Source organism: Anser brachyrhynchus, assembly GCF_964034855.1.
Source record: "Anser brachyrhynchus genome assembly, chromosome: 16".
Taxonomy (NCBI): Eukaryota; Metazoa; Chordata; class Aves; order Anseriformes; family Anatidae; genus Anser; species Anser brachyrhynchus.
The window spans coordinates 15194262-15220984 of NC_137734.1; the positions used below are offsets into that span (position 1 = coordinate 15194262).

At 47.3% G+C, this 26723-nt stretch overlaps 3 protein-coding genes across 5 annotated transcripts in view; 1 reads left to right on the top strand and 2 right to left on the bottom strand.

Annotated features, from left to right (window-relative positions):
• CPNE1 (copine 1) overlaps nt 1-1463 on the bottom strand; it is a 41912-nt gene extending 40449 nt beyond the window's left edge. The window contains exon 1 of one of the 3 annotated variants that reach the window (XM_080558420.1): nt 1329-1463. The gene's annotated coding sequence lies outside the window, so the exon portion shown is untranslated. The remainder of the gene's footprint in view (nt 1-1328) is intronic. The other 2 variants (XM_080558419.1, XM_080558421.1) reach the window with 2 other exon arrangements.
• A 4364-nt stretch (nt 1464-5827) lies between these two features.
• On the bottom strand, nt 5828-21225 carry NFS1 (NFS1 cysteine desulfurase). The gene is made up of 13 exons (XM_080558436.1): nt 21038-21225; nt 20880-20947; nt 20197-20313; nt 19490-19573; nt 17859-18011; nt 16733-16826; nt 14110-14244; nt 12702-12859; nt 11071-11176; nt 10822-10903; nt 9375-9458; nt 9164-9253; nt 5828-7616 (listed from the first exon to the last, which is right to left on the bottom strand). The coding sequence occupies exons 1-13, from the start codon at nt 21138-21140 to the stop codon at nt 7553-7555; spliced, it is 1338 nt and encodes a 445-aa protein (XP_080414562.1). The 5' UTR covers nt 21141-21225; the 3' UTR covers nt 5828-7552.
• Nucleotides 21117-26581, top strand: ROMO1 (reactive oxygen species modulator 1). Its single transcript, XM_080558437.1, has 3 exons — nt 21117-21250; nt 24464-24594; nt 26389-26581. Exons 2-3 carry the CDS (start codon nt 24464-24466, stop codon nt 26495-26497), a joined length of 240 nt encoding a protein of 79 aa, XP_080414563.1. The 5' UTR covers nt 21117-21250; the 3' UTR covers nt 26498-26581.
• The last annotated feature ends 142 nt before the right edge of the window (nt 26582-26723 follow it).

The following is a 26723-nucleotide window of genomic DNA, read 5'->3' on the forward strand; positions in this document are numbered from 1 at the left end:
ACACAACATGAACCAAACCAAGCGGTCGGTATTCTTCAGAAAAGGTGTAAAGCTCTGCTGTATATTTAAGCTTTCCAGCAAGCATCACCTACTTTTGTTTACAACTCTGAATCCTCTCAAAGAACACCCATCGCTCTCATTAAGACATCCCTTCCAGTCAACCTGACACGTAAGAGCATGTTAACAAAGCAAACATCAACCAGAGCACAGGTGGTTCAACACCATACCTCTGCAACTTCATGGGAGAGGGTCACCACAACACCCTGCCGTCGGCTATGCATGAATATCCACCATCCAGTGAACACAGAACCCCTGATGAAGCAACCTTTAAAAGGAGTGCACCGAGGGAACAACCTGCCGATATTCCTGCCTAAACCCAGCACATCGAGGTGGATAAGAAAGTAGCTAAGAAGAATGGATAAGTTTAGGAACGACTAGTAAAACAAGAGCCGAGAGATTTTTCGAGACAGCTCAGAGAGACACTAGGCAGGGGGACCCACTTCAGCACACGTTTCTTACCCCAGAGCTGATTTTTATTATTAGAAAACAGACTGAAATTACTGCACGGCAGCCTCCCTAACGCTCACAGGGTAACCCCGAGGCGCGGTGGCAGCACCGCAGGCACCAGGGACCTTCTTACCCGCAACGCGCACAGCGCTCGCCCCGCTTCGTCCCCGGGGCCGGGCGCGGAGCAGCCGCGGACGCCCCCCGCACAGCCCCACCGGGGCCGGCCGGGAGCGGCCCCGCGCCGCTTCCTGACGCCGCCGGGGCCGGGCTCCGCCGCCGGCCCCTCCCCGGCCGCGCACCTCCCGCCGCAGCCCCCGCCGGGACCCGGCCCCGCCGCTCCCCCGCCCGCGCCGCGGGGCCCGTTCGCCGCCTCTCCCGGGCCCCGCGCCCTGCGGCCACCGCGGCGCCGCCCGCCCGGCCCCGGCCCCGGCCCCGGCGCCGCCGCAAGGTCACTCGGCCGCCCCCGCCGGCCGGGCCCCGCGGCGCCGGCGCTCGGCGCGCTCCTACTCACCTGCCCGCGCCGGGCCGCGCGGCTCCGCGGGCCGCCGGGCGCGGGCGGAGGCGAGGCGAGAGGGAGCGGGGGGGCGGGGGCGCGGCCCAGGCCCCCCGGCCCCGGCGAGGCGGAAGCGGCGCCCGCTCGGCGCCCCCGGCCCGGCCCGGCCCGGCCCGGCCCGGCCCTTTGTGCGCGGGGCCGCGTGCCAGCCGCGCCGCGCCCGGCCTCCCTCCCCTCGCCTCGCCTCGCCTCGCCACGCCGCGGGCCCGCAGCGCGGGGCGGGCGGGAGGCGCGGGCCCGGCCCGCCCGGGCGCCGCCGCGCTCTTACCGAGGGCTCTGCACGGGACAAAGGGTGAGAGCGGAGCGAAACCGCCCCCGGGCCCCGCTGCGCGCCGAGCCCAGCGCCACCGACCGCGCAGCGCCACAAAATGGCCGCCTCGCTGCGGCGCCGCCAGGGAGGGGCGGGGCCCGAGCTCGGCGGGCGGAGGGGGCGGAGCCTCGCGGTGCGCGCAGCGGCCCCCGGATCCCGCCCCGCCTCCGTCCTGCCCGGGGCGGAAGGGGCCGAGAGCGGGGGCGGCCGGCGCATGCGCAACGCGAGAGCCGCGCCTCGTCTCAGGGGTGGCTGGGGAGGGGCGGGGCGGGGACACGCGTTTGTGAGGGCAGCGCTGCCCTTTTTTAAGGCAAAGTCGGAGGTAGACGGCTGAGCAGAGCAACGCCGCATCTCTACTAGACGATCTGCATTGTTGGCTCCGGCACAATAGTAGTACGATGATGATATGACACGTTTTCTGGAAATTAAAGGCAGTACAAGTGAACATGGGTGTAACTGCTGAGGAAGCAGAGGCATCAAATTTTTAACAAATATAAGAGCCCTGAGGAGACAGGTTGTTCCTGACTTCTTCACTTGGAAACCTGTTGCAGAATTAAGTCAGGTTACCCTGAATCAGTGCCCTTTTGGTTGCAACTTCCCTTTGCTGTATTTGCACTTTGCTTGATTAAATTTACTTGTAGTGCACATAACCCGAGAGCATCCTAACCTGAAGAGCAGCTAATGCTCCTCAGGAGATACTCCGTCACAGCACCTCGATGGACAATGGATAATGCTGTAGCTTTCATTTCTAGCAGAGGAGGGGAAAAAAAAAAAAACCACTGCATAGCCTCCTGCAAGAAACAAACAAAAATAATCACCTCATACAGCAATTTATTTTTTTCCCACTGACTCTGGGAGTCCATCAGCTGGGTTGGCTTGGCTGTTTCTCATCACCTAGCAGCAGCAGGGGCCAGGCCCCTTTGTCCTGAGGTGTCGGGATGAGGCTGCTCAGCAGGGCCCCCACGCTACCACCCCATGGTTTCTATCCCTTCTCACTCCTCCCAGGTTCTTTTTCCTCACCACCCTCATCCCTTTCCAATGCACAGCCCACATCTTCTCCTTGTTAGCCCTGGCTTTACTGTTTTCATAATCTGTTTCCACTTATGGTATGGCTGCCCTGAAAATGTATCAGTTGTGTCATGCTAACAACTCCCTTTCATCTCGTTAGCTGTGTCCTGGGTCAAGGTGGCTGTATGTAGCATCCTGTAATTCATCTGTTCATATCGGTAGTGACACCTGCCACTGTTAGTGTCTGCACACACAGAGAAAACCACCAGAGGCATCCACCACTGGGCTTGCCATGCCTGGGATGTAGTGGCAAACTGCTTGCCCAGAATATGCCAGGGGAACCAGGAGCACTAGCAGCTCAGGGCTTCATGTAGGATAACAGAAGGGCAGTGCTGGAGATCCCAGGTCAGAAGAAAACGAGGAGTGTTCATTCAGCTTTCATGCAACACATTGAGTCACCATATTATTTTTTGCTGCTGAAATACGGCCTGGTTCACTTCACAAATTAGCAGAATGCTTTAGGCTGGAGGGGATTTCTGGAAAACATCTGGGCCAACCCCTACTCAAGCAGGGCCACGCAGCACAGGTTGCCCAGCACCATGCCCAGACAGTTTTTATTATCTCTAATGAGAGAGATTCCACAACCTGTGCCAGTGCTCAAACCCCCCCCCCCCCCCCAGCACAGAAACATTTGCTTATGTTCCGAGAGTGCCTTGCATGTGCTTTTGTGCCCATTGCCTCTGGTCCCGTCCCTGGGCATCACTGAAAAGAGCTTGGCCTCGTCCTCTCAGCACCCTCCTTTCAGGCATTTATAGACACTGATGACACCCTCTGAGCCTCTTCTTCTCCAGGGTGAACTGTCCCAGTTCTCAGCCTCTCCTCATAGGAGAGATGCTCCAGTCCCTTAAGAAACACGTGACATTTGCTGTGTGGACCAGCAAAAAAAAATATATAGGACCGACTGCTATCATTCTCATTTAGGTCTCTAGACTGTATCTGTACCAAGTGCATGAGAGGTGCTGGAGAGTGAGTCATGATGGCCTGGCCAGCTGCAGGCCACTGTCTGTCCTTGCAGGCTGAAGCCAGCACCTCAGATGTTATGGTCTCTGCTGTAGTTCAATTAGAGCAAAGTCTAGCACAGATGCATGTGATACGGATTACCTCCACAACTCAGACCTCAGTGTCTTCACAGCCATACCCAAATTTTCATGTGGAGACAATATTTAGTTCATTCAAGAGGAACAGAAGCAAATTTGTTTGTAATTTGAATGAGAAGGAACCAAATCCTGGGCTGCTATTGGGAGCATGCCAAGTGGCCAAAAAGGAACTGGCATCATAATGCAGTTAGACACCAACAGCAGAGGGAAAAGAAAGCACAGTACCTCTGGAAAGCAAAACACTGGATGGCAGATTAAAAGACAAAGTCCATTGAGAATGATGTCCTCCAGGCATCCTCATATCATGCATGTCAGGGACAAGCAGAGAAGGATATTGGAAAAGAGTGGGATTTGAATTTAGGAGGTAATAGGAAAATTCTGAAAGAGCTAATTTATCTGTGCCCTCTGCCTAAACCAAAACTGAAGCAGGATGGTAGGTATGAAAGCGAGGAAAAAAATTAACACATTTTAAAGTAAAGCTTGAGGGAACCATAATCTCTGATCCTATTCATTCCTCTGTACAAGGATGGATTTTGGATGAATGAATCCACTTATCAAATAGCTTGCATTTTTTTTTCCTGACTACTATGTGCCAACTGCAAGTTTTAATTGTTCCCAGATCATTTTTACAAATGTTCAATAGAAATAATCCTTACAGAACCTTCCCAGCATTTTTTTCATTCCTCATTTGTATCTGTACTTGAAATCTATAAATCAGATATTTGTTTCAAATTGCTTTATTGATAACTGTATAGTTATTTTTAAAAATATCTCACATCCCTAAATTAAATACTTTGTCTAAATGTTTTACTACACCTACTTAGCACAAAACCACTTTGATTGTTTAAAGAAAGAGATTTACTTCTTATTAGAGTATCTTGTACCAGACTTTTTTCATTATTCTTTTGGACAGGAGTGTGGAAGATCAGCTGTCAGTGCTCAGTTCTTCCAAGCATTCAGCTTGTCCGTTTTCAAGAGTGACATTCAGTTTCTTCCAATGTGGAACCTTATTTACCACCCTGAGATTTAATCAAAACTGTCTTCAGTGGTGAAGATCTATTAAGGCCAACTTTGGAGAACTCAGCTTTGCGAAACTGTACCGTTTCCAAGCACAGGGTGTACATACTGTTAGCAAAACCAATTTGACCTGACAGCAGTTGGAAAGTAACTGAAGTCACAGCAGAGAACAGCAGTCCAGTTAATCAGGCAGATACGGGATCCAAAATGAGGCAACATTGTGTTGGGAGCTTTTATGTTAATTTGTCATTTTTAAAATCCCCAGTAACAGTTTTTGGCTGGCTGTATAGCACTGTCAACAAATCTTTTAACCCACCCTCTTCTTCTCTGTCTCCACAAGTCTAAAACAGGTAACTGTCTACTTCTGTATTAGCCTTCCTGGAGAAACATTGCTTTTGTAGTTAGGCGGTATGTTCTGTCAGCTTTTAGAAGTGCTAAAACCCATCAAGGGCATTTTTTTTTGCTTTCCTTGCATATTTCCTAACTATCTTACACTACTGAAAGTTAAGTTCATTCTTGTCTGTTACTGGCTCAATTTTTATGACTCTCACAGAATGACGACACTAAATCCTCACATTTTTCAGATCATATTATTAAATTAATGTCCTGCAGATGGCTCCAATTAATCACCCAAAAAGCCCACAAACCCCACAGCTTCAGGTTACAACTCATTACATTTGTAAACACCCCGCTTCCAAAGAAGTTTACTTCCCTGTACAAAAACCTGTAACTGCATTCTGTGGTTTAGAACTAGACATTCGTCCTTGGTATTTCTTATTTCTCTCATGAAAGAGAATTATCTCCATTATTAATTTTTCCACATCTTGACCTATAAGCATTTTCAAACAAACATTAGTTAATAGTGTGAATGAGTTGCCCAAACCTTTACATGTAGCATTTATATTTGAAATATTAGTATATAAAAGGCACTAAGGATCTTCGAGATTTGAGTTCCCTTTTCTCTCTCTCAAACTAGGCTATGTGAGTTTTAAAAAATATATTACATCAGATTGGACATTAAGTTTGAGAGGAGTGACTCATCGAAAGTCAAACGTCAACTAGATGACAGAAAGGGCTTGTATAAGCGTTCACAGAAAACTTAGGAGTCTATCTTTCACTGCTCTCTAATGGGAGGCTGCAACTTAGCAACTTAATGATTATGCTGCAGAGGCTCAGCCAGAAAGGAGGATCCCCCCAAAATAATTAGTGCCCTAAACTTTTTTCTTGATATTACTCTAAGTTTACAATCACTAACAGAGACTGAAAGTAGCCAAGTTTAAGTCTTATCTGCATTTTTATCATCCATGACACACAAAGAACAATTTCATAAACATACAGTTCCAAAACACACCGGTAAAGTCCTATTACATGCTTAATTCAGAAACCATACATGGCGCATGGATAAAACATAAAACAAACACCTCTAAAATCCAGTTATGCATATGGAAGTTTTAAAAATGTTGTGATGAAACATAAGGTGCCAGTCCTACAATATTAAAGCTGCTAAAGCTGATAATTTCAAATAGAACAATTCAGGATTAGGTTCACATTACAAACAACCAAATCTGTCCTTGGTAACAGAAAAACAAACAAGCTTTTGTAATACAATCCACCCCGTGAGAATTAGCTTTAGCTTCTACGTAAAGTGGTTCTTCCTCAAAACAGAAATGATCCAGAACTGGTGACATATTGTCTGTAAAGTATATTAAATCCAACAGCTACTACAGCATCCATCAACCAACCAACCAATCTGAGAGCTGTCTGCTTATGCAACTGATACAAAGGCACTTCGTAATACTGGGTTAAGTTTCCTACTGAAAATATCAAAAAAATAAGAAAGGAGAAACATTGATATGAATTCATCTCAAACCCATTTTACAGACACTTCTCCCCAACACTTGCAGGGAATGGATTCCTGTGGAAGTCTCAAATAGGACAGAAGTAAACTCTGGCATGCAAAGAGAAATCCAGAACCACATGTTCTTATCTAAAGACAAAACACCCAGGCTCAACTGAGCAAGGCTCCCAAAAGCAACAGAAGCCAAGTGTCCATAAGCAAAGTAATGGCAAAGGACTCACAACAAATGAAAAAACAAACAAACAAACAAACAAAACCAGAAAACACTGCACTTCATGTGCTTCCCCACCACCACCACCACAGTTCCAACTAAACTGGTATTGCAACTGAAGCTGACATATTCTGCATATTCCCCTCTCACGGTCATTCAAGTTTTCCTTTTTATATAAAAAATGCATGGAAAAAAACTCAGTGGAAGGGATAGCAAAGTGCATCATCATTGTATTTTAAGTTCTGTAACACTGAAAAACGTTTTGGATTAATGCACATTGGCCTATGCAAGCATCAACCACCTCCCCCCTCCAAAAAAAAAATAAAATAAAAGAATCATGGAAAATAGCAAAACACATTATTTTTTTGGTAAAAAAAATTCTTAACTCCACATACAACTTAACTGTGAAGGCACATAGCCACACTGAGGCATCCTTTTCCTCTAGAAACGCTGAACTTCTTACTGTGTGAGAATTTCACAAAATATTTAAGCAGCACAAAAACATCTGCAGTTGCAGGGGTACTCGCCTCAAACAAAATGAACTGGAGGCCTGCCAACAGGTCTGTACTGCAAGCAGAACAGCTATACAGGATGCTTGAGAAGGAACCTCTCACCAGGATTCCACAAACACAGGAGTAACAAGCTGATCTCATTTTTCACATTAAGAAATACATTTCGAAATAAATTATGTCTCAGCATAAATTTCTGTGGGTAAATATAAATGTAATGGGTTTGATATCATCCTGCCTTCCTCCAGAATAAAGACTTGTTTCATTTTGGCTTTTTAAGACTGTTACCAGAAAAGATAGTTTTCCAACTAAATTGCAAGTGACAAGAAAAACAGAAAAGTGCTGCATGATTTTTGTTCAGGAATGTACAGAAAATGCATTTTAATCCACATCCGTCTAGTCCACGGATAGAGCTTGTTTTCTCAGTGCTGAGTCCATTTAATGCTTTTGAGGTCAATTCCATCCTGCACCATTTCCCAGAGAGGACTGTAAAGAAGAGAAAAATGAATGTTATCTAAATCTAAAATTCACTGGACGACAACATCAAAAACAATAACAGAATCACAGAATCGTCTAGGTTGGAAGAGACCTCCAAGATCACCTAGTCCAACCTCTGACCTAACACTAACTAAAGTCCTCCACTAAACCATATCACTAAGCTCTACACCTGAACATCTCTTAAAGACCTCCAGGGATGGTGACTCAACCACTTCCCTGGGCAGCCCATTCCAATGCCTAACAACCCTTTCAGTAAAGAAGTTCTTCCTAATATCCAATCTAAACCTCCCCTGGCGCAACTTTAGCCCATTCCCCCTCGTCCTGTCACCAGGCACGTGGGAGAACAGACCAACCCCCACCTCGCTACAGCCTCCTTTAAGGTACCTATAGAGAGCGATGAGGTCGCCCCTGAGACTCCTCTTCTCCAGGCTGAACAACCCCAGCTCCCTCAGCCGCTCCTCGTAAGCCTTGTTCTCCAGACCCCGCACCAGCTTCGTTGCCCTTCTCTGGACTCTCTCGAGCACCTCCATGTCCTTCTTGTAGCGAGGGGCCCAAAACTGAACACAGTACTCGAGGTGCGGCCTCACCAGAGCCGAGTACAGGGGGACAATCACTTCCCTAGTCCTGCTGGCCACACTGCTTCTTATACAAGCCAGGATGCTGTTGGCCTTCTTGGCCACCTGAGCACACTGCTGGCTCATATTCAGCTGCCTATCAACCAATACTCCCAGGTCCTTCTCGGCCAGGCAGCTTTCCAACCACTCATCTCCCAGCCTGTAGCGCTGCTTGGGGTTGTTGCGCCCCAGGTGCAGGACCCGGCACTTGGCCTTGTTGAACTTCATACAGTTGGCCTCAGCCCATCGGTCCAGCCTATCCAGATCCTCCTGCAGAGCCTTCCTACCCTCGAGCACATCGACACACGCACCTAACTTGGTGTCATCTGCAAACTTACTGAGGGTGAGTAAGTAACCAAACAGGCAATTTCATCAACTACACAAAAATTAAGAGATATCTATCTATTTATCTATCTTCCCCTTCTGGAGGTCAGTGAGCTTCACATGAGCAATCCCCTGTACTGCCCTTGGACAAAATACAAAAGGGGAGAGGGCAGGTGCCTCAGCTCATTTCCTGCATTTTAGGCATAAAGTACATGCGCTTCCTAGAGACTCATATTTGATAATGGCCAGATAAATCAGGAATATTTCAGTGTCCCCAAAATAAAACAAAATACATAAACACAGTAATACCATCCCTAGCTTAGAAAATTCTAGGTACCACCCTATGTGCTTGCCCTACTCACCCTATTTCCTTGACAACGGCAGGATCTGGGAGAAAAATTGTTAAAACGTTTGTTTGCTTAAAAATTTTTTGCTACTGTTAAAATCTGGCCCACTACATACTCTGACAATACTACTTGCTTATATACAGGGACACTGACAGATTTTTAAAATAAACAATTACTTTCAACTAAATCCAATTCCTCAAATGATTATCATACCTACAAAGTCTTTAAGTTCAATAAGAAGATGGCTCACCTCATTTCCCTAAGCCTCTTAACGTGCTGGATGCACTTCTGCACTGTATAATCTACTTCTTCTTCAGTAGTGAAACGACCAATGCCAAATCTAAAAGAAAAACATTAAGAACTGGAATAGTGTGCCTACAGATGGGTGAAGCAAAACCACCGTCCACTTTCAGCAGAAAAGAAGCATATTTGGAAGCAACGGGGAAAACCACTCCACACACCTTATAGAGGAGTGAGCCAAGTCTTCATCTGTTCCAATTGCCCGCAAAACATAGGAAGGCTCCAGAGAAGCTGATGTGCAAGCACTAAGGAAAGGGAAGAAAGGCCAATTTCACGCTTCTATTCACGTGCAGATACTACATTTCACTAATCTCCAACAAAGAACACGTCATTTACAGACATTCAATATTACTGTGAATCTTTACAATAACCTATAGCAGGTTCCCCAGCCTTTTGGAAACTACTACTGAACATGAGGAAACAGGAGCAAGAAGAGTGGTATTTCTCCTGCTAAGGAAAAAGTACAGAAGGGGAATGCATTAGAATGGAATGAGGGTAATAAGTTAGAAGCATGAGGAAAGAAGAGAGAGCATAGATAATGTTCTAAGAATTAATACAATGCCAAACAGAAGCAGTAGTATTGCAGACTGAGGTAGCTGAAGTGGAGGCTGTAAAAAGAAGACAAGAGCCAAGGCAGAAATAGCCAGAGACAATAACCTATAAACGGGCACATAAAAAAGAAAAAAGGCTTCCTAAATTGCTACCTGATTCGTATTGCTGTCAATGAAAAACAGTGCACAGAGGAATACAGAACACGATGATCTAGCTACATAAAGTCAGGAGACAAAACTTCCATCTCAAAGCAGTAGGAAAAACTGGTTACACGTTGTTACTCAATTTTCACAGGTAGCAACGTGCAGCACAAACCATAGGACTGCTTAAAAATGTGCACGAAGCAGAGCCTCAGAAGAGATTTAACATGACAGAAGTGTTGGGCTTCACAGTCATGTGAAAACTTGTTCTCTCTGTTCATAGTGCCAACACATTTCTAATTAAGATATGCATTTCTAACTGCTTTGTTCTCAAAGGTGAGGAAAGGAGGGCGTCTTTACACTTCATTAACTTCATCATAAGCATGAAGATGGTCTTAGTAACAGAAATGTCATTGGTCATTCTTGTAGAGTCAACACAGCTCTGCAGGAATGTATTGAACTTTCTTTCTACTTTTGCATTAAACATTGGCACTATTAACTAGTTTAATTCAGATATGTGTCCAGACTCACTAGATTCTAGTTATGTGAAAATTTCACTTGTGTGAAATCCTGCTGAAGGACAGAAGCTGTAGTGGATCAAATGATGGTAGCCTTTGGAATGAAAGTGTCACTGGCAGCTACGAGTCAAGGCTGCTCAGACCACAGTTAAGAAATCCGCAAAGCTGGCAGATAGCAATTTCTGCTTTTTTGCTTTCAGGATGAATACATTTGACCTTCCTTTGCAATGTGCCACTTAAGAGAAACTCCATCTCAGAATGCAGTCAATGCCAGGCTGACTCATCAACCAAACAAGAAAGTACAGGGCACAGTGGAGACCACTCCTTATTAGTAACTTTATTAGCAGACATTACTTTCTCTACAAGATACTGCTCTCCTTCCTACATATTCCACCTACCTTCCTGAAGATAGAGCCACATCCTTCAGAGCCATCAGAAGACTCTCCCCTTCCACATATGCAAAAGATAAATTGATGCATCCTACATAAAAATAAATGAAATAGAAAAAAGGAGAATTCCCAGCAACAGAAATCTAGAGCAAATCCACATGGCAGTACTTGCACAGCATGTGGCTAATCTCCATTATTCAGGCATGGACGTTAACAACAAGGAGCCAGCTAATAGGGTCAGGATTCTGCTAATATTACCTGGATAACGATGTTCTCTATCTCCATTCATAACCACATCAGGAACTTCACTCATTATTTTTGTAACCAGTCGCTCTGCCAATTGTGAGATTCGCTTATGGTCATACTAGCAAAGAAACCAGAAAAGAGAGGAAAAAAAAAAATCAACAGATCACTAATTCTAGCATGTCTGAGCTCACTCAAACTGCTCATGAGCAGCCATGAGTAGACAGAAGTAGCTGCATTTGGTTAGACTGGGGAAAGAACACATTTGAAACTTAAAGCTTTGAGTACTCTAGAGACTGTTTAAAAGAGAATATTACCAGTTTGGTCCTAACTAGTTCAGTCTTCAAAAACATTAAAAATCATTCGGAAAGATCTATATATACAAACTGTCAAATTGTCTTTTGTAAACACGCCAAGCTATTTGTGCTTAAAGACAAGTTAGGCAATACAAAAAATGACTTATTTTGCAACACAAGAAAGGGCATCTACTATGGCAGAAGTGTCTCTTACTTTCTTAGAAGCTCTCAAACTGTATTACATAAAAACACACATACACATATTACTGCGAACTCAACCATAATGTGACTTTACAACACATAACCTCCTAAATGAGAACTGCCCATGAGCATAACCTCATTCTAGACTGAAGACCGAGGTCACTTACACAAAAAAAGCAGTAAGGTATGGTATCAGCTCTAGGGTACAGAAATGGTCAGACACACACATGCAATTCATATTTATTTATAATTGCCTGGTCACATTCTCAAAAAAGCTTTAAAAAGAAACAAGGCATTCTCAAATATGACTTTTTTTTTAATGTCAAAATTCTCAGAGACTAGAAAAAGATTCTAGATCTGAGGCTCCTGTAGAATTCAAAAATTCAGACTCTGCGAGCTCTCCCGCCAGCAACAAGACTTCCATAACCACACAGCTCAGATCTCTGCCTGTCTCCCAGGAAAAACCTCCATTTGATTTGTACAGCTATCCTGGCCTATGTATCCCACTGGCAGTATTTAAATGTTTTTTACGTTCCAGCTGTGAGGAATGCATTGGTGCATAAACAGGTACAGCAGCATGCAGAGCCTTAAACACCAGGTCTAGCAAATAAACTTTACTGACCAAGAAAAAGAAAACACTGTAACATTATTAGTTGCAAAGCTGCAGTAAACTTGAACATACATACATTTAACAGAATCACAAAATCATAGAATGGTTTGGATTGGAAGGGACCTTTAAAGATCATCCAGTCCAATAGATAATGCACTGGAATAGTGGATTAGAAAATCTCATTGTTTCAATATACGTTACATAAGCATGATTTGCTCAGCTTCAGAGAGGCTGCTAATACATTGGGGCAGAACAGAGAGACAAGCGCAAGCACTTAAAGCTGTATTTCACTAAAACGGCCAACTGTAAATCTGTTGTAAAACAAGATTCAAACCACTTCAAGAAAAAAGGAATTTAAGAAAGCTGAAAATCAACTTCCAGTTACACCTGAAGATCCCAACACTTTTACTTAATGTTATAATAAGATAATCAAATTTAGTTCACACAGAAGGACACAAAAAGACCTAAGGAACCTAAGATCCAGCTGGCCCTGTTATATTATTTTCTGTCATCCAGGTCAAACATGCTCTCCCACGTACCTCCATCTCTTGCTGTGCCACTTCACACGCTGCCCCAAGGCCCACTGCTAACGGAGTGGGCACAGTCCCAGATCGCAGCCCTCTCTCCTGGCCTCCCCCACTCTGCAGGGGTTCTAGTCTCACGCGCGGTCGACGGCGAACATAGACAGCACCGACCCCTTCAAACAAGGAAAGCAGTTGGATTTATGCGGTATACATGCACAGTTCTAGAATTATGAAAAGGGACTCAAGATTTGGAAACGTTCCTTGCTTCCACAGCAAACATGTATCTGGACACCTCACTGGAGAAAAATGTAGTGAATGCATACAGAAGCACAGTATTTTCTAGAAAATGAGGTTTGTTCCCACCATTCATGTTCCTAGTAAGTCAGGCTCCCAGAGCTTCAGACATGGGAGAAGTTCAGTTTCTCCCAGCATACTTGAGCCACCTAAAGACTTGGTACTCCAGCCTCTAGCCCCCCAGTCTGTATGTTTATCAGTGGCACTGATCTCCAACGGGCAGATTGGATGAGGCAGTTTTTACAGCCACCTAATTTAACCCTTCAGTCTCCTCACCTAGAAACTCAATTTCCATGCCTTCATGTTCTTTGGCATATACCTAACCAGTGACTGTCACCACAGGAAGAATGGTTGCAACTTCTGGTCATAAGAAGTTGGGAAAATTTGTGTCTGTCACCTGTCCAAAGTTAGTGTTTGAAAACATAATGCTTGTCCAGAGTTATGTCTTCAGCTCTATATATTGAAAAAATAAGAAATCATTTTGCCTTTTGTTTCTGAATAGCACATAGAATACAGCAAAGTTGATTTCTGGCTTTCTACATTAAGTGTTACAAACTAAATGGACTGCAATGGTGATAATAGCTAAACTTTTAGTATTTGAGTCGGCTACAAAACCCGTAGCTGGATTTTAAACCCCATTCTGCAGGGAAGGTGCACAAAAGAGGAAGGGTAGGAAGAAGCAATTCAGAATAGAAGATGACCAAAATCACCAAGAATTTAAACTTTCCACTTAATCTTTTGATCTCCATGTTGCAAGTTACACTTGGATTTAAACGTAGCCCTACAGCACTGTGATTTCATTTCAACCATTGCAGTATCAAAGCTGCTTCACACCATGCAGATGACTTCCGAAGAGCCACTCATCCTAATGCTGCCATCATTATAAGACACCATTTCTTCTTTCAACAAAGCCACCTCACAACCCATAAGCATGAGGTCCACTTAACACAGCTGTCAGCCTTACAGCACTGCCTGAACTACTCCAAAGTCCGTCCACTACCCGTTCTGGAACAATTTTCTACAGTTTAAGTAGCAACAGTCACTGTGACAGACAGGCTTGAGTGTATACCCTACCTTCTAATGCAAGCACGAGAACTACAATTCTTTAGAAAAGTGCTTCAATAAATACCTTTGGGCCCATAAATTTTATGGCCACTGATGCTCATTAGATCAATTTTCATGTCGTTCACATCCATAGGAATTTTACCAATTGCTTGTGCAGCATCTGTGTGGAAGAAAACCTTACGTGCACGGCAGATCTCACCTGTAATAAAAACACAAAATTAAGAAAGAAAAACGCATCATCTCATCTAATTGTTATGATTCCAATAGCTCCAATAAAGTATCAGTTTATAGCACGACTAATTCTGAGGTGACAAAGGAAGAAATGTGTATTTCACATCTCTTTTACAGTACATCAAGCTGTTCTAGCTGGTGCCTAGCTGGGCACAGTTTTAGGTAGGTCAGCAGGTAACACTACAGTGAATTTCTTCAGTTGAACAGTTAAAAGGTCTTCTGAGAAGTGGGATTGTTTCCAAACCCACACCTATCAAAGCACAGCCCTGTTTAGGTATAAATGGCCAAACAGGACAACGAAGTTTCCCCAGATGATTCCACAGCTGGACAAAATTAAAATTTTCACCTTGATTCTTTTTCTTCTCAATGTCAGTCCAGTACAAGCTAGCCTTACTTTCATGCTCATTCCTGCCAAGTGTTTTTATGCCATTTGCTCTATTTTCCAAGTTTTACAATACTCAGCTCCAAAACCATTCTCAGAACACACGCTGATGACCCACATCTGAACTGACTCAAGCCTGTTAATACACTAAGGGACAAAATTATGTGATGTTCACAGGCAGTGAACTTAAACATTCTCTATTCTTGTCATCAAAAAACTCGTAACTCATCTTCCACAGAATCAATACTTCGCACAGATGCATTCCAGACTTCTCTGCACAACAGATTTGGCCGCCTGCGGTCCAGCAAGAACAGCATTACTACTGCTAATACGAGGCCACAACCTTCATGAGGTTTACTCTGCAAGGCCCCAGTCCTGGCCTACTCAACTTGCTATCAACGCATTATCAGAACACTGACATTTGAATGTGGGACAACTGTAATGGCCTTGAGAGCACAGGCACAGAATGAAAATAGAGTCCTCAAAGCTATAAACAATTCACTGATGGTCAATTACTTGTCTACAGTGAAGAAATATAACCTTGAAGACTGGGAAAATGCTGCCTTGAGCACAATAAAGGTTAAAGAGGGGGAAAAAAAAAGGCAGCAGTTAAGCAAGAGGAAAGACAGCTGCACAACAGGGCAGCTGCCACAGCCTGGCAAAACAACACCTGCCAGAATCATGCAGGGCAGGCACCAAGGCCTAAAAACTGCCTACAAACTCAAACATCTTATAAAAGGACATCTTTAATATGGAGCGGGGAGGATGTTTTGGGGTCACTGTCACAGAAGCTGTTATCACACAATCAGAGTGGGATCCTGGGAGCTGCATAGAATCATAGAATAGCTTGGGTTGGAAGGGACCTTAAAGATCATCTAGTTCCAACCCCTCTGCCATGGGCAGGGACGCCACCCACTAGATCAGGTTGCTCAGGGCCTCATCCAGGCTGGCCTTGAACACCTCCAGGGATGGGGCACCCACAACCTCTCTGGGCAACCTGTTCCCACGCCTCACCACCCTCTGGGTAAAGAATTTCTTCCCTTCCTAACATCCAATCTAAATCTCCCCTCCTTCAGTTTAAAAGCATTCCCCCTTGTCCTATCGTTATCTACACGAGTAAAGACTCCCTCTCCATCCTTTACATAAGAACCCTTTAGGTATTGAAAGGTCACAATGAGGTCTCCACTAAGCCTTCTCTTCTCCAGGCTGAACATCCCCAGCTCTTTCTTCATAAGAGAGGCGCTCCCGGCCCTCTGATCATGAATGATCATGATCATGACTGATCTGATCATGCATGGGGGCCACCTGCTCACCCTGCCTGCCCCAAAGACCCTGCTTCTCCAGCTCTCCCAAACTGCTCTGAGGCTCTGTCCCTCCATCCGCCTGCTCACAGCCCGGATCAACCTCTCCCTGCCTTCTGCTCCAGAAATTGGCCTCTTCAGTGGTCTTTAGACCTGTAAGCCTGCTCAGGACTGTATATGGCACTACTGGAGAGTGTGAGCAGGAGTGCCTAAGTGTGGTGCACACCCCCACCGCCCCCCAAATTCTGCACATTTCTCCTAACACTTAAAGTGCCAAATGAAGCATTATTGCACATAAACTCAATTTGGCAATAGAACAGATTGCCCAGAGAGGCTGTGGAGTCTCCATCCTTGGAGAAGTTCAACAGCTGCCTGGACATGGTTCTGGGTGACCTGCTCTGGGTGGCCCCGCTGGAGCAGGGCTGGCACCTCCTTACCTCCAACGCTCCCTGCCAGCCTCAAATGGTCTTGGATTCTGCAGTTATTACTGGGCAATGGGTTATTCTGGGCAGCTATTTTTTCTTCCATTGTACAATTCAGAACAACACTAGAAACAACGCAGCCACTCTATTACAAAGCTATAATCATTACTGAATTTTATACTCATTCCCTTTTTAAAATATTTATTTGGAACAGCATATTATTTAATGCTTAACTATATTACATCTAACATTTTACATCAGTGTGACTCTGTAGCATTTTTCTGTGAAAAAAATAAGTAAAATGAAGCAGAAGTGCCATTAGCTATCCTCTGGAAGCAAGCATCTACTTACCAATGTCATGAATTGGCTGCTTCACTCCTATTTCATTATTGACAGTCATTACAGAAACCAAACCCGTGTCTGGCTGGAATGCAGCCTCCAACTCCTGATGAAATATTCAAGCAGACAGAAGCTATGACTAAAAGCAGAAGCAAAAGATTCTTGAAGCACACATCCCTTTTGCTAGCAAGTCTTAACCAGCCCCCTAACTAGAACACAGTCAACAATCCCCGTGGCTTCTGACGAACAGTCCTGGTGACTGTCAAACGTGTTCGACTAATCCACACGAACATGGAATGCCTGCAGGAAGAGCAGCGTGACCAACTGCATTTCTGCATATCCTAACCGTGGTATGCACAGAGCCGCCTGACACGATCAAGTCAGCAAAGATTTTTGCTACGTGTCTTCTTTATTCTATTTTTTTAAAAGAATTAAACACCCACAAGCCATCTTAACCCACATCTAGACAAAGTAAGGCTGACTACAAAGGAATTGTACCATATACACAAAAGCATCACACAAAGGAGGAGTCTGCCAGCAAAGTTCTTACAGAACTTAATTAACAGTTCTGTGCCTGCCAGCCTGATCACTCCCCTCCACCGCATACCCACAAACTCTCTCCAAGCCAGATGACAGGCCTACAAGCAAAACTGATGCTGACTTGTATTACAGGACACAACTGATGAAACAAGCATACACACTTCTAAATCCCAGGACTGCAGCCCTTACGCCCAGAAGGGTCAATTGATGGACAGAAACCAGAAGGGAGCATCGCACTCATTGTGTCTGATGCCTTGAGCAGCTCAGGTCACGAAATTTCACCACTAACTCTTTTATCAAAGCCCACTCTACAACAGCCACCCACAGGCTCTCCATAGGGTATGTGACAGTTCTTCCTACATGGACACAACTGCCAGCAGGTTGGGATGAGGGATGGACTCTGGCTGAGAAACATCTAGAGCACACAACAGAACAGAAAATCCTGCTACAGCCATCACACATTTGACTGTGACTCTCCCTCTATGGTGTGGTATTTATCATCCTTTCTCTCTTTATTATTAAGGGGACACAAGGCCTTCAGCCCCAGTTTGAAGCAAAAAGCTCTTCTATTTTCACCATCTGTCAGTAAATAACCTACCTTCAAATCTATCAGGCCATTTTTTTGAACAGGCAGATATGTGACCCGAAAACCTTCTGCCTCTAAGGAGCGGCAAGAATCCAACACACACTTGTGCTCTGTTTGCGTAGTAATGATGTGCTTATTTCTGGATTTGTAGAATCTTGCAACACCCTGTCAGGCACAATACATGAACAAGAAATTTGCTGTTACAACACCAAAGAGAGCAAGCTTTACATAAAATGCACAAAACCAAGAAATTACTATTTAGATATTATAAAAATAATGCAATCTTGACTGTGAAATGCACCGAGCTGTAATTCATACTAGATGCTTCCATGAGTACTCGCTGCACAAAAGCATCTCACTTCAAAAAAAAGCCTACGAAAATGTTAATAGATATAAATTTTAGACATTGCTTATTAACAGAAGCACTTTTCAGAAACTTGTTATGAGTCATACATAATGAGACGTCTGAACAACCACAGACTCTAGATTAAAGGTTAAAGCACAAACTAGTCTTAGCAAAGAAAAGTTTGCAATCACCACCCCTGTTTTGTTGTAAAGATTTAAATTATGTAAACAGAAGAACTGTACTTGGTGCACAGAAGTTAAGCATATGTTTTACCTCCATGTAAAATAAAATCAAATAAAAAAAAGCCACACAAACTAATTTTGTTCAGACTCAATGGAAATGCATTTTAAATCAGCATCACAAAGGAAAACTAAACCCAAAGAATTTTAGGGAATCATTACACCAGTGGTGGAACACTGAGGTGCTTTTTCACCACAGAACAACCCCTAACCCCATGGAGAAACCAAAACATTGAGTATTATACACTGTCCACAAAACCGTGTCCTGGGTACAGCCTGACCCTCCCCTGTTGCAGCTCCATGCTGCTCTCTCGGGTCCTGTTGCTGTCCCCAGGGAGCAGAGCTCAGCGCCTGCCCCTCCGCTCCCCCTGGGAGGAAACTGCAGCCTCCTCCTCTCTGGGCTGAACAAACCAAGGGACCTCAGCTGCTCCTCATACGTCTTGCCCTCTACACCCTTCACCATCTTTGTAGCCCTCCTTTGGACACTCTCTGACAGTTATAAACCTTTCTTATACTGTGGCACCCAAAACTGCACACAGTACTCGAGGTGAGGCCGCACCAGCGCAGAGCAGAGGGGGACAATCACCTCCCACTATCGGCTAGCAATGCTGTGCTTGATGCACCCCAGGATACAGCTGGCCCTCCTGGCTGCCAGGCCACATTGCTGACTCATGTTCAGCTTGCTGTCGACCACAACCCCCAGGTCCCTCTCTGCGGGGCTGCTCTCCAGCGTCTTGTCCCCCAATTTGTACATATAGCCAGGGTTGCCCCTTCCCAGGTGCAGAATCCAGCACTTGCTCTTGTTAAACTTCATACTGTTGGTGATTGCTCAGCTCTCTAATTAGTTCAGATCTCTGTGCAAGGTCTCACCACCCTGGATGGAGTCAACAGCTCCACTCAATTTGGTATCATCTGCAAACTTGCTCAAAAAACCTTCAAGTCCTTCATCCAAATAGTTTATGAAAACATTGAAGAGGACTGGTTTAATTTGTTGAAAGATGTGCACAGTTCTTAACAGTATAGTTTTAACAAAATACGTATCAGCATAAACCGTTTACCTTAATTGCCATGTTATTCGATTCTGTAGCACCACTAGTAAAGATAATTTCTCTTGAATCAGCTCCTATTAAATCCGCAACTTGCTGTTGAAAAAGACATGCAAATTTGATTTGTAATTATAAAATTGAACGAATTCGCCATACCACAACACAGTCAAAATGTTTTCAAGAATACACTTTAGAGCCTCAGAAGGGCGACAACTAGCATCTAACAAAGTTATGCTACAGATACAATAATCTCCATTAATACAAAATACACAAGAAGCTCATAATCATTACTAGCAATGGTATTAAGCATTAGTCTGTCATAAATGAACGTAAAAATTAAGTACACAAAGAAACAGTACACAGTGCTTCCAAAATAAACAACAATGACATATCAAAGACCAGGAGAATGAGGAAATTAGTCCACTTACTGCAGCAGCACACTCATGACCCTCAGGAAACCCGAAATTCTGAGGCATCTTTGCCTGAGGTATTGCTTTCCGCCAGTTCAAATTACCCTAATATCACTACTTTTCCTTTTGATAAATCTGCCAAAGAATAGCTCAACACAGAGGAAAGGAAGTTGCCAAGCGCAGCCTGCAGACGACTAACTCACGCATACGGTTTTATCACAGAATCGTCGTTGCTTTTGACTGTCTTTTGGCACCGGCTGCCCTTGCCAGCAGGAACACCACCCTGCTGCGTGGAGGGCCACGACTCACCCGCCTGGCTTTCTCCACGGCGGCCTCGCTCTCCCAGCCGTAGGCGTGGGTCCGGGAGTGGGGGTTGCCGTAGTAGGCTGTCAGGTAGGGCAGCATGCTGTCCAGGACCCTGGGATCCTGCAGGACACAAACCGCCCGGCTCAGGACCAAGGAGCAAACGCAGTTCTTTCCCCTCTGCAGGCACACCCTCCCTCCTGCCCTAAACACGCTGTCTGCCTTTATCTCAGGCTAGATCCCGAAATCTCACGGTTACCGCGCGTTATACGCAACACATCCTGCGGCAAACACAAGTACCCTCCTGCACTTATGCTCAGTACTCTTGCACGTAACCTTGATCCGCACCCAGGTAATGACAGAAGAACGGGGATTTCTGAGAAGAAGCAGAAGGCGTTAAAAAGGATCAGAACAACCCCGGCACGGGCCGCGGCCGGTTCCTCGCTGCCCCCCCGGTGCGGGGCCCGGAGCCGGGCGGCAGCCGAGGGAGGGCTGCGGCGCCCCGGCTGAACCCGCCCGGGCTGCAGCGAGCCTGAAGCGGCGCCGATTTTACCGACAGCCACCAGCAGAAAGTGCCGGGAGAGCGCCAAGCCAGGGAGGCGAGCCGGGACGGGGAGGGGACGGCGGTTCGGGGGGGAGGAGGACGGGGCCGGCCTCGCAAGCCGGAGCGCCAGGGCCCGAGCACGCACCAGCGGGGTGGTTGCCTGGACGTCCATGTACAGCGGCCGCAGGGCGCCGTCGCCATCGCCGCTTGGCCCTGGGGAAGAGGGGGGGAGAGGCGGGGGCCGCCGTCAGGCGCCGGGGACGGGCCCGCGCCCCGCCCTCCCCCCCGCGGCCTCGGCCTTACCCGCTCCCGCTCCCGGTCCCGCTCCCGGCCGCGGCGCCGCCACCGAGAGCCGCCGGGGGCCGGGGGCCGCCCGCAGGGCCGCCAGTCGCCGCCAGAGCAGCATGGCCGCGGGCTCTGGGCCGGGCTGCGCCGTGCCCCGCGGCACCGCCCGCCCCTTCCGCCCACGTCCCGGCAGCGACGGAAACGGAGAGCGGAGCGGGCGGCGGCGGCGAGGTACGGGCCGGGCCGGGCAGGGCAGGGCCGGGCCGGGCCGGGCCGCGGGGGTCGGGGCCGGGCCCGCCGGTGCCGTGAGGTGACTGCGGCGCGGGCGGGGGCGCGGCCCCGGCCGGTCTCGGCCCGGGGGTGGGGGGCGAGGCGGGGCCGGGCCGGGCCGGGCCGGGCGGGCGGCAGGAGCTGCCCCGGGCGGGGAGCGGGGAGCGGGGCGCGGGGCGCGGGGCTGCCGCTCGCCCGGCGGCTCCCCGGAGCGCGAACGCTCACGGGGGCTCCCGGAGGAACGGGGCTCGGTGAGCGGGAGATTCGCAAAGTCCCGAAAAGGGAGGCAAAGCGTGCGGAGAAACAAAGGAAAATCCCGGCGCTTGTGGGTCGGTCAGTGCCGTGCGGCGCCCCAGAGCGTCCTGCCGGGGTGGTTTTCCCGTGCCGGGCAGCTGAGCTCCGCCACAGCTCCCTCACTCCCCCGCCTCAGAAGGAGAGGAAGAAGAAAAGGAAAGGAACAACTCACGGGTGGAGATAAGGATAATCGAATTAAAGGAAAAATAATTATTAAGGGAAAATTATTATTAATTAAATAACTAAAGGGAAAAGAGAGAGAAAAAAAAACAACAAGCAAAGGCGGTGTGGAAGTGCAGAGGAAAGAAATTCCTCTCTACTTCCCACAAACGAGCAATGGTTGACCACGTCCTTGCAGCAGGGCCATTGTTTGGGAGGACACGTTTTCACAACAGGAGCCCACCCCTCCCCTCTTCTTCCTTTTTCCACCTTTTATCGCTGAGTGTGACCCCATATGGCATGGAATATCCCTTCGGTTGGTTTAGGCCAGCTGCCCTGGTGACGTTCCTTCCTCACCTTGCCCACCCCCAGCCCGCTGGCTCTGGGGGTTAGCGGGAGTCCTGATGCGGTGCCAGCACTGCTCAGCAGCAGACACAACACTGGTGTGATACCACTGCTGTTCCAGCTACAAGTGCAGAGCACAGCGCTGTGTGGGCTGCTGCAGGGGAAGTTAGCTCCGTCCCAGCCAGACCCGGCACACCTGCAGGGTCGATCGGCTCCATGGCTGCTGCCTGACCGGCCGGGGAGCCTCGCAGCCGCCCTCTGGGGGCTGCTGGGGCCCAGCGGGGCCGAGGTCCCCTGTGGAGGACTGCTGGGTGGGTGAGGAAAGCAGCCGGAGCGCCTGCAAGGCCGATGACGCTGTCATTAGGGAAGGCTCTGAAAGTCACGGATCTGGGAAGAGTGCAGAAACGCTGTCCAGATGTGCAGGGGCAGGATCGGGAATGCCAAGGCGCTGACAGAACTAAACTTGGCGGGGGATGCAAAGAATAACAAGAAGGGGTTCTACGGGTACATTGGCTGCAAAAGAAAGAGTAGGGAGAGTATAGCGCTTCTGACAAATGAAGATAGAGAACAGGTAATAACAGATGAAGGCAGAGGTACTTAACAACTTCTTTGCCTTGGTCTTCACTGGTGGTCAGGCTTCCCACATCACTCAAGTCCCCAAACCTCTAGCTGGGGGCTGGGGGAGCAGAGTCCCTCGCACTGTAAGCGAAGAGCAAGTTTGGGACCTCCTGATGCAATTTAACAAGTACAAGTCTATGGGGCCTGATGACATGCATCCCAGGGTCCTGAGGGAACTGGCTGATATAGTAACCAAGTCTCTCTTCATCTTATCTGAAAAATCATGGCAGTCAAGTGAAGCCCCTGGTAACTGAAAACAGGAAAACATCACTCCCACTTTAAAAAAGAGTAGAAAGGAAGACCTGGGGAACTACAGACCGGTGAACCTCACCTCTGTTCCTGGGAAGATCATGGAACAGATCCTCCCAGAAGCAATGTCAAGTCACACGCAGGACAAGGAGGCGTTCTGAGACAGCCAGCACAGCTTCACCAAGGGCAAATTGTGTCTGACCAATCTGGTGGCCTTCTAGGATGGAGTGGCTGAATCAGTAGACAAGGGAAGACTATCTAGAATGTCATCTGCCTGGACTTGTGTAAGGCCTTTGGCACAGTCCCACATGACATCCTGATCTCCAGATCGGAGTGATGTGTATTTGGTGGGTGGACCATTCAGTGGGTAAGGAATTGGCTTGAAGGCCATACCCAGAGAGCGGTGCTCAATGGCTCCATGTCCAGGTGGAGGCTGGTGACGAGCGGTGTCCCTCAGGGGTCTGTCCCTAGGACCGGTGCTGTTTAATATCTTTATCAACGACCCAGACAGTGGGATCGAGTGCATGCTCAGCAAGTTTGCAGATGACGCCAAGCTGAGCGGTGCGGTTGATACCAAAGAAGGAAGAGATGGCATCCAAAGGGACCTGGGCAGGCTGGAGAAGGGGGCCCACGTGAACCGCATCAGGTTCAACAAGTCCAAGCGCAAGGTGCTGCACCTGGGCCGGGGCAGTCCCAGACATGAGCACAGGCTGGGAGAAGAACTTGCTGAGAGCATCCCTGCAGGGAGGGACTTGGGGGTTCTGGTGGACAAAAAGCTCGACATGAGCCAGCAGAAGGGCAACTGCATCCTGTGCTGCATCGACAGAGGGGTGGGCAGCAGGTGGAGGGAGGTGATTGTGCCCCTCTGCTCTGCCCTGGTGAGGCCCCACTTGGAGTACTGCGTCCAGGTCTGGGGCCCCCAGCACAAAAGAAGACATAGACCTGTTAGAGCGAGTCCAGAGGAGGGCCACAAAGATGATCAGAGGGCTGGAGCACCTCTCCTATGGAGAAGGCTGAGAGAGCTGGGGCTGTTCAGCCTGGATAAGAGAAGGCTCCAGGGAGACCTAATCACAACCTTTTAGTACTTAAAGGGGTCTTATAAAAAGATGGAGGACTCTTTAATTAGGTAGATAATGATAGGACAAGGGGGAATGGTCTTAAACTAAAAGAAGGGAGATTTAGAGTAGAGGTTAGAAGGAAATTCTTCACTCAGAGGGTGGTGAGGCACTGGCACAAGCTGCCCAGAGAAGCTGTGGATGCCCCATCCCCGGAGGTTTTCAAGGCCAGGCTGGATGGGGCTTTGGCCAACCTGATCTAGTGGGTGGCGTCCCTGCCTATGGCAGGGCATCTGGATTTAGATGATCTTTAAGGTCCCTTCCAACCCGAGCCGTTCTATGATTCCATGGCCTCACAGTTGCCGCTTTCCAGCCCAGTTTGGTTATAGAAGTGTGTTGGGCCTGGCAGTAAATCCATCTGTGTTTTTTCTTGTGCGTGTGCTTTGTTTTCTAGATGCCTGTGACCGTGGGCCCGTACGGGCAATCACAGCCCAGCTGCTTTGACAGAGTAAAGATGGGTTTCATGATGGGCTTTGCCGTGGGCATGGCAGCAGGAGCGCTGTTTGGCACGTTTTCCTGCCTCAGGTATGCCACAGAAATGGCTCCCATGGACGGGGCACGACAGCCACAGCCAGGGGGAAGTGTGTCCTGCTCTGGGCTAGGATGGGAGGTGCAGGTCTGGTTCTTATTTGTCACACAGACGAAACTTTGCCCGTGGATAAAGTTGGTATGTTCTCAGCACCTGCTTCAAATGGAAAAAGTCTGGGATGGACAGGTACCACCCGGAACTGTGTACAAGTGGATCACAGTTGTGCAGACCTTTCCCTGCCACTCATGGTGGAGGTTGTTTTGGGAAGCACTGCTGAGCTGTCAAAATGCTGCTCCAAGAGGAGCTGGATGAATTCTCAGTGCAGATCCACATGTAGCCGTGTCTTAGCTCTCAGGCTTGTCTGAGGAACTCTGCAGGCTCTCAGGTGTCTGTGCCGTGTTGGTTTGGGCGTCCTGCACCCATGCACAGACACATTTACCTGGAGTCATGACTGCAAGAGCTGGTGGTTGTCATTGGCACAACCCTGTTGTGCCATAGTCCACCTTCCCCTCGCTATCCAGCATAACAGCATGGAGACACAAAATGCTCACTACTGCTCTGTTCGCTCTTGTGCTGCTCACTGACTGGTTTTGGCACACTTTGTGCATTAAAGGGAATAAGTTCCGTAGTATTTTGCAGAACTCTTTGTGCTTGAGGATTTGTAATCTGTGATTAAACATGGCTGATGATTTGGTAGTGAGCCTAAAAAGGAGGAAAAGGCACAAAACCTGATCTGATATGGTTTAAAAAGCGTTCTGATCCTTCCCAGATCCTGGAAGATATTTGTACATGGTACAACACTAGTAGAAAATACAGATTTTAGGTAGGAAGAAGCAGCAGTGGCAGTTCTGTCATTCTTGAATGATACAGCTACATTACTTCTATTGTACTGTTTTTTGGGGAAAATCTCCATGTCTTAAAAATTGAATGCATGAAATTCCTTACATACTACAGTCACTGCAGCACTTACAAGCCAAATATTATTGAAGTTTCCTGAGAAAAGCTATTTTTTTGCATTGGTCCAACCTTAAGTAAATGTAAACTGGAGAACAGAAGTGTGTCTGAACACTTCCAGGCCTTTTGAATTTCTCTTGCATTAAAAATACTGTGTCAGTGTAAGTAGGAAGTTAGTTTACAAAATGGTTTATAGTTTGATGGTATTAAAAATACCGCCACTGAAGCTAGAGGGGCTGATGATACACCAGTTAAGATCTCTTTATTCTCTAGCCAAGTCAAGTATTTGGACAGCACCAAGCATTTTTTCCCCCAAATTAAGTATGCTTGGGGTGCTGGCAGTCCAAGCTGCTCCTGCTCCCCCTGTTCCCAATATCCACACACTCTTTGCAACCTGTCCCACAGCTGGAAGTGCATCCATTTGTGGAGGCAGGGAAGGAAGTGGTTGGTGGAGCTGGGGGGAAATACCTGTACGGTTTGGCTCGAGTGGGACCCAGATGCAGTTCACAGCACAACACTGCTGATCACTCTGCTAGTGACGTGGCAGGAGGTACAGCATCAAGCTGGTACCACTGCAGAAAATGCTCAAGGACTGTTGGGAAGGGCCACTGAAGTGCCCAAAGAAACCCTCTCCAGTTCTCTTTGTGGGGGGGTCAGGCAGTTGGTCTCCTGGCAGAGCCTGGGGGCATTGCTTTAAATTTAGCCTGAAGACGAGGTATTGGATTTGGGCTCTCACGCAGCCATTAGCTGGTTGTACCAGAGGATTTATGCTGTTAATGTCTGTTATGTGTCAGGCTTCAGCTTTTACATAATTGTTGTGTTTTTCTTTATCTCAGGATTGGCATGAGAGGACGAGAGCTGATGGGTGGAGTTGGCAAAACAATGATGCAAAGTGGTGGGACGTTTGGGACGTTCATGGCTATAGGCATGGGAATCCGCTGCTAATCTGGAGCTTGGGTTTTTAACCTGAAGTGTCCCTGTCCAGCCATTCCTCCTCTGTACCATAATAAAGTCTTTAGATACCTGGAATTGAGTGCTCTTCATGAAATTTTGAAGCACCATCCTCCTTGCTGTAGCATCCTTCTGCAGATGTGCTCTTTACTGAATTTCTGCTTTCCTCACTTCTCTAACTCCCATGACAATTGTCCATGGCAATGAGAATTGCTGCTTG

Coding starts and splice junctions, on each gene's coding strand:
- NFS1 (XM_080558436.1), bottom strand. CDS start 21,140: ATGCTGCTCTGGCGGCGACTGGCGGCCCTGCGGGCGGCCCCCGGCCCC. Junction 20,948..21,037: donor GGGACCGGGAGCGGGAGCGG/GTAAGGCCGAGG, acceptor CCTCTTCCCCAG/GGCCAAGCGGCGATGGCGAC. Junction 16,827..17,858: donor ATGGCCTGATAGATTTGAAG/GTAGGTTATTTA, acceptor ATATTTCATCAG/GAGTTGGAGGCTGCATTCCA.
- ROMO1 (XM_080558437.1), top strand. CDS start 24,464: ATGCCTGTGACCGTGGGCCCGTACGGGCAATCACAGCCCAGCTGCTTT. Junction 24,595..26,388: donor GGCACGTTTTCCTGCCTCAG/GTATGCCACAGA, acceptor TCTTTATCTCAG/GATTGGCATGAGAGGACGAG.